The sequence below is a fragment of the Sinocyclocheilus anshuiensis genome, unplaced genomic scaffold (assembly GCF_001515605.1).
Source record: "Sinocyclocheilus anshuiensis isolate Anshui unplaced genomic scaffold, SAMN03320099.WGS_v1.1 scaffold419, whole genome shotgun sequence".
In the NCBI taxonomy this organism is placed as follows: Eukaryota; Metazoa; Chordata; class Actinopteri; order Cypriniformes; family Cyprinidae; genus Sinocyclocheilus; species Sinocyclocheilus anshuiensis.
Window position 1 is genome coordinate 1,904,314 of NW_015548228.1, and position 8,182 is coordinate 1,912,495.

The 8,182-nt window shown below is 35.3% G+C and overlaps 1 protein-coding gene across 2 annotated transcripts in view; it reads right to left on the reverse strand.

Annotated features, from left to right (window-relative positions):
• Positions 1-8,182, reverse strand: part of LOC107654532 (supervillin-like) — a 40,820-nt gene that overhangs the window by 9,021 nt on the left and 23,617 nt on the right. For both annotated transcript variants that reach the window (XM_016441641.1, XM_016441639.1), the window contains 7 exons: positions 6,998-7,032; positions 5,178-5,239; positions 3,637-3,785; positions 3,269-3,488; positions 1,625-2,157; positions 414-501; positions 144-191 (listed from right to left, as the gene is read on the reverse strand). In XM_016441641.1, the coding sequence (XP_016297127.1) occupies positions 144-191; positions 414-501; positions 1,625-2,157; positions 3,269-3,488; positions 3,637-3,785; positions 5,178-5,239; positions 6,998-7,032 (1,135 nt within the window). The remainder of the gene's footprint in view (positions 1-143; positions 192-413; positions 502-1,624; positions 2,158-3,268; positions 3,489-3,636; positions 3,786-5,177; positions 5,240-6,997; positions 7,033-8,182) is intronic.

Here is an 8,182-nt window from a genome sequence, read left to right on the forward strand (position 1 = left end):
ATTCATTCATTCATTCATTCATTCATTCATTCATTCATTCATTCATTCATTCATTCATTCATTCATTCATTCATTGATTCATTCATTCATTCATTCATTCATTCATTCATTCATTCACCTGTAAAAACACATAACATTCTTACCCAGCATTGAGTTTGGGGATTAGACTCAGCTGTAGTGACATTCTCATCCTACAGGGAGCAGTGTGGAAACCAGGGAGGAGAAAGACAAGAGGAAACATTAGACTGACACCTGTGACTCACATGCTGCATGCCAATGTACATTTGACCACAAAAACACATGCTGATGCATTCATTTAATCACAAAAATATGAATAAACCTCAAACTTTAGCTCTCTGTGAAAACACAATGAAATTATCATCTACTGTACAACACACATACAGTTCACAAACCTGTGGCGCACTGCTTAGACTGATATTGCACCTTTCCGTAGCATTTTCCTTCTCCTCTTCTTTCTCAGCTCCTTTTGAGTCTGTCAGCCTGCGGACAAGATTTTCTCATTTAATAGGGTCAAAACTAGTGCTGTCAAACGATTAATCGCATACCAAATAAAGGTCTTTGTTTGCATAATGTATATGTGTGTTCTGTGCATTATTATTATGCACACATAAATACACACACATACAGTATATATTTGCATTCACATGTATTCACATGTCTATATTTATATTCATATAATTTATATTATAAATACATATATTTAAAATATAAACATAACCTATTTTTCTGAAATATATACATGCATTTGTGTGTGTGTGTGTGTGTGTGTTTATATATACATAATAAATATACACAGCACACATACATATATTATGTAAACAAAAACTTTTATTTTGGATGCGATTAATCGTTTGACAGCACTAGTCAAAACACTGCAGAAATGTGAATTTTTAAAAAAAGAAACCTTTTTAACACCCAATCCACATCATTTTTTTGAAATACAGAAATTCTATGAACGTGCAATGAAAATAATAAATAATAATAATAAATTAAATAATAAATATGACAACAAATACAAACACAATACAGTTTGCAATATGAAGCAGTGCCACCTACTTCTAAAAATCTCACAAAAAGGAACAAAAAACATCCTAATAACTTTAAAATAACTTTTGGTTTAAACTCACAATTCTTCCTTCACTTAGAAAAACTGTTTTAAAGATTTAGATTCCAATTGTATGACAAATTTCCATTAGACTGAATTCAGTGATCTTTAAAGTCATTATGTGCATATAATGAATTCTGAATATATGTAAAGAATTTAATTCAAATTAATTAAATGTCCATGGAACTTCAATACCAAGAGCCCCAAACAGGAAGTGAGGCTGTATCTTGGTAATACTTCGAAATAAAACGTGGCACCACCTTACTCTTATTGGACGTGCAAAGTTTGATGTCAGCAGCACTGACTAATCTGTATCTGTTTTTACATTTTTGAATCAGTATTGTTTGAACTGACTGCGAAGGAGTACTTCATTTCACTTTATTTACTGTAATGTTTAAACAAATTATTGCATCCTTCCTGATGACCCCAAACTTTTGAAACGTAGCGTAGCCTATATCTGACAAGACACACACAGCGAAACAGTAAAAGGGAGAGGACCTGTCACTGATGGCTGATTCTCTGCTCTGTTCAGTGATCTGGAGGTCCTCTGATAGAGACGGACGTAACTCAGGCTTAGGAGCAGATCTCCGTGTTCTGCCAGAGGATGCAGAGGCTTCCTTCCTTGCCCTCTGCCTCCAGGGAGTGCTGGAGAGAGGAGCTGGAGATTGATTCACAGGTGTCATATGTCTCTCTTCTATCACCTCTCTCTCTTTCCTCTCCCTCCCGTTCTGCTCCAGGCCGTGTCCGTTCAGGTTATCCCGGTCTCTGCTTTCACTCCTCCACACCACTCCCTCCGAAGAGCTCTTTTTCAAGATGCCTTTAATCTGCACTGGATTCTGGGAGTTGCTGTCTGATGCAGGCTTCAGATGGGGTGATGAGGTGAGTTCGGAGGAGGAACCCCAGTCCTGTGAAGAGCTCAGCCCAGAGAGACGCACTTCACTGGGCTTCAGATTGATGGACTCAGCCTGCTGTCGGTTAGAGAGGTGAGGCGCCAGATGAAGACGAGGAAGCTCAACAGGCCCTTTCTGAAGCTAAGAGTAAAAGAAAGCTTGTCAATGTCTCTGAAAGAACCAGAGCAGGTACTCTAGAATTTATAGTCACAAAATAAACAATTCCCTGTATATATACAGTGGTGGCCAAAATGATTAGAACTCTAGTATTTTCACCAGCTAAAAAATGGTTTTAAGTCAGTTATTTCTATCCTTTGCTGTAGTGTGTCAGTCGGAAATATCAGTTTATATTTCCAAACATTCATTTTGCCATTAATTGTAATAATCCATATCTCTGTGTGGAGCACTGGCTGTTGTCAGACTCCTAGCGCAAACAAAACTCTCACTGGATTTTTACAATTAATGGCAAAATTAATGTGTGAATACTAGTGTTCTAATAATTTTGGCCACCACTGTATATATATATATATATATATATATATATCAATGGAAGATTTGCACCTGCAAAATTGCCTTACTGCAAATATCATAATTCCAATGAATTTCTACCATATGAATTATTTTTATTTTAAATTAGCAATTTATACTGAATGAAATGTCAACCCAGGAAGTGATATAGGACTGTGCAAGCTTTGGATGTGTTGATGGATGCGATCTACTCTCTATCTATGTTTTGAACATCATTCTGAATCCGATCCAGACATATTCTTTGACAAAAGTTAGATTTTTTCTCAGCATTTTATTCAAAAATTTGCATTGTAACGAAAACTACCAACATTCAAGTGTTAATAAAAAATGAATGCATGAAGCTCTTTCTTTTGACATTGCATGTTTAGATATTCATACATGCAAAATATTCTGGGGGCCATAAGATTTTTGTGAAAATGAAGTTGAAAATGGCAACTTTAAACAAAAAAAAACAAAAAACACTGGGGTGAAAGAGTTAAGAAAAATTGCTATGCTGGTCCACCAGCTACACATGCACCAGCCAGCATAAACCAGCATGAACATCTGGTCCTTTCATGAGGGTCACTAGATCTAAAGCTCTTGTAACACTGATTTGTTCACCATACATACTGACTACACAGATTTAACAGTTACTCCACAAGTGGCAAATGGAGAGGACTTCTAGTAATCACAGATATGCAGACCTACACAGTATGTTTAATATGCACACAGCAAATACACTTACCAAATTGACCTCATCCACAGTGATGGGCTGTGTGCGGTAACGTGCACCCTTCTGTCTGCGTCTTTCAAAGGCCTCTAGAGGGCTTCCGTCTCTCGCGGGACTCCCCACAGCACCCAATATGGGCTGAGACAGTTTGTTGAAGAGAGCCAGTTTCTCACTCATCGACAGTTTAGTGCCAGCATCATCCTCCACCTCAGGCTCAGCCTCACCTGCCTGTGGACTGGAAGAAGAATAATAGACAGTTAATAAGCTTGTTATTAACTCTCAGAATTACTTTTTAATGTAACAGTGGCTCTTCTGTTGTAAGTAAAGCTAGAGATTGTGAGACAGATGGAGCGTTAAGCTGCAAGAAATTAGTCCTGCCTTACCTCGCTGCCATCACTGTTTCCTCAAAGGTGATTGGCTGAGTGAGTGCTCGAGGATCGTTGTTACGGCGAACTCTGCGCTCATGGAAACTATTACTGGAGTGAGGTTTGAGGAACGAGGAAGCCTCAGGTGAAGCTGTCTTCTCCAACTCCTGACAGAGGAACAACATAAATCAAAAATTAACGAATGAATGTTCATGCTACTTAAAATAAATGTGAATGGTGACCAAGGGCCATCAAACTCAAAAAATTACCATAAAAGTGATTTCAGATTTCAGTCGTTACATTCATGTTGGCATACATTCTAATATACTCCACGTTTTGTCCCTGGTCACAATTCACTTTCATTGTCCGTAAAACATTTTTGTGAAAATCTTCTTATGTGTTCCCCACAGGGCCGTGCACAGACCTTTTGAGGGATATGTGCTGAAACTGAAAAAGGGCACCCTCCCCCACCTCCTTAATGACAAATGAAATAACACAAAATAATAGTCTCAAAAGCTTTAGATTTATTCACTATTAATAACAACCATAATATATATATATATATATATATATATGGATCCAACAAGATTTAGTCACAAGTTCTTTTTAATACCTTTCATTAGCTAAATATTTGTAAAGCAGACAGACAGATGTAAAGGGTGACCAATATCATTGATTTATTGAAGGAAAAAAAAACACCATCACCAAAAAAAGGGCACTTCGGAACGTAAGGGCAAAAAGGGCATGTGCTCTGCACAGGTTGAGCCCTACCTGTGCACGTGCCTGGTTCCCCATATCATCCACATAATCACATCAACATGTGGATGAATGAATGACAGAATTATCATAGGTGAACGTTTAGGTGAACAATTCCTGTCATTTCTGTATCGGCAAAAATGAAATTGCAATGCAATTTTAAATGTCTCTGGTGAAGTGGGTCAATGGCAGAATGAATAAAATAGAGCCTGGGTTGGCACTCTGGGTAAGGAAGACACAATAACCAATGAAACCCAGTGGGTCATGCTGTAACCAAACACTCCAGGTGTCTTATTACCACCTACAGTCCAAAGACAGACAAAGTGAAAGAACAGAGAAGAAAAAACATACTGGATCAGAAACAGAGAGAGAGAGAGTACTCCAAAATTACACATACCCAGAGATTTAAATGAGTGCATTCAAAATTAATCATCTAATGTTTCCTAGAAGTTGTTTTTCACAACTCGTATATTTGCTTTATTCTAAAAAATAACATCTTTGTATGTGAGTGTATGTTCTGAGTGTGTAATTTCTGAAAATATAAGACGATGCCTGACAAAACAGAATAATCATAAACGTACTCAATACTAAAACACCAAAAGGTGTATTTTATGGTACCGGATAAGTATAGTCTACACTACAGTATATATAATTAGCTTCTATTAAGAACAGTAAATTGGGAAGTCCCCACATGGGTAAATATATACAAGGAGTGTGTGTGTATTCCATCCATGGCAATGACCTTTTTCTTTTCAGCCTGCAGCAGTTGCTAAAGAGATATGGTGGGCTCTTGTTTCACCTACCTTAAACAGAGACATCTTGGCAGCTACACTCATCTTGGCTCTGTCATCTGTCTTTACATCCACTGCAAGAAAAACAGCAAGCACACATTACATGTGGAAAAGGATCACCGTGCTGATTCACACACACACACACAGACACATATTTATCTAATTGAGGACACACCATAACTACTACTGTTTTTCAGAGTTGATTAAGTGAACTATAATGAATTAACTGTAGCTCAATCCTTTCCGTTAAAAGACTTTTTGCAGTTTCAGAATTATTTAAAATATTATTTAATATTTATCATATTTGGCCATAAAACTATGCATACGCGCACACACATGTGCATTTGATTCACCTTAGATCATAATGGCCACATGTCTGTGTGAGATCACTAAATGACTAACAAACATATCATACCTACTCTCTCATGCACTCATAAACTCATTGCTCCGTGTTTGGCCAAACTCACACACGGCCTGGCAGATGTATTCTTCACCTGTGTGTACTTCTCTTGACTGGCAGATTTACGGCTGATCTCAAACACACACACACACACACACACACACAAACACACATTTCTTCCCTCTGTTTGTCTCTCAGGTCATGTGTGAACTTAGTTCATTTTGCTAACTGTGATTTTAGATGATTAGATGATTGTGTGTGGCTTATTACTGTCCATAAAAAGCATAACTTATATTTATCACTCTTTAAGCTTGCTCTAATGCAGCCTCTTAAGATTTATCCTCTCTCCGGTAATAAAACAGAGGTCATTATAACTGTTTATACGACAGTATCCACTTACTCAAAATATTTGCATGTGTAAAAGTGTATAAGAGTGTGTTTATGTTTTGGTTTACTATGGTATCCTACACACTTCCACTACACACAGTCTCACTTTGATCCATCGTTTTATTCCATCATAAAACTAGCAGTACTATAAAAATGTTATTTTTAAAATAGGTATTACGTTGCATTGATACTATGTAGCGTTAGAGTTACAAAACTTATGAAAGGCCACTCAGACTACAGTTAAACAATCATTGACAAAAAAAAACCTGCTATACATGTAAATACTACAGTATATACACTACCAATCAAAGTTTTGGGTCAGTAAGATTTTTTTTCTTTTACAAATAAATCAATACTTCATTCAGCATTAAATTGATCAAAAGTGGAAATAATAACATTTACAATGTTTCATATAAATGGTGTTCTTTTGAACTTTCTATTCATCAAATAAATAACTGAATTCGCTTTGGATAAAAGTTTCTGCTAAACTAATAAATGTAAACGTAAATCAAAGAATCTTGAAAAATATGTACCATGGTTTCCACAAAAATATTAAGCATCATTGATATTAATCATAAATGTTTCTTGAGCAGCAAATAAGCATATTAAAATTATTTCTGACAGAAAATGTGACACTGAAGACTGGAGTAATGATGCTGAAAATTTAGCTTTGCACATAGAAATAACTTACATTTTAATATATATTAAAATAGAAAACATTTTAATTTTAAATTGTAATAATATTTCACAATATAGATCTTTAAAAAGCATTAAAAATTATACCAACCCCAAACTTTTGAAAAGTATACAAAAATGTCATCAACAATTAATTGCCAAAATATTTCAGTATTATAACATCATCTTTGTTTTCACCTATTTATCTTGTTAAAATTATTTATATTCAATTTCATGAGTTTTAGCTTAATTTACAAAAAAAAAAAAAGTGCAATGAGCTTCTTACTGCAGGTTTTAACTTTGGAACCACATTAATTACTTAATTACTTAAATCACCTAAATTAAAAATGCAGCAATTTTATGCACTTACTTTGTGAGTTGTCTTGATTTTCTTCATCCATTCTTCTGAAAAAAATAAAAAACGAGAACTCTCAGAGTAACAGGAAGCACCAGACAATCACACTCAAACCTTCTCATGCAAAGTAAAAGATACACAGAAAAAAGTGAGATGACTTCACGCCAGATCTGCTGTAACAAGCCTCTCCTGCACAGCAGGCATTGTGACAGACACAGACACATCTGTGCAGGTTATAAGCATGACATAATGCTAACTATTAAAACTATGAGCTCTCACACACACCCTGTTTGATGATCCTATCTAGCACATAAGATGCATGTTGAGTTCATTTCCTGACTCAAAGGAAAGGACTGTGCTGACTTATGATCTCTGACATCTGTTAATATATTCCAGATAGTTATGATATTGAAGGGTACAATAGCATTTTACTCTTAAATCACTAAAATAGCAACAAACATGCCCAGCACTTTCTTAAACATTTATTTGTTACTAGTGATTCAGCAAAGTGTATATATTATAAATATGTATGCGTGTGTGTGTGGTAATACTTTGGTTTAGGGATCAAATCTCACTTAACTCATTAGCATGCATGTTACTTGCCTTTTGTAGACAGTTTAGACTTTTCCATGCAATTGTGAATTTATATCTTGCAATTGAGAGATCTAAACTAAACTAAACAAAAAAAACTGAATTGTAAAATAAAAAGTCACAATTACCTTTTATTAATACCATTCTTTTTTTTTTATCCAGTGGCAGAAACATGCTCCAATTTATGTACATACAGTCATGGTCAGTATTGGCATCCTTGGTAAATATGATCAAAGAAGGCTGTACAAATAAATCTGCATTGTTAATCATTTTGATCTTTTATTTTAAAAATTCACATAAAACTAACCTTTCATTGGAGAATAAGAATTTAAAATGGGGGGAAATATCATTATAAAATAAATGTTTTTCTCTAATACACATTGGACACAATTATTGGCACCCCTAGAAATTCTTATGAGTAAAATATCTGTGAAGTATATTCCCTTTCATATTTACAATTTTGAGCACTCCAGGGTGCTTATGAACATGAAATTATCCAGCCATGGCTTCCTGTTTCAAAGGAATATAAATAGGAGGGAAAACAAAGGCCAAATTCCCTTAATCATCCATCACAATGAGAAAAACCAAAGAATATATTTCTGATGTGCA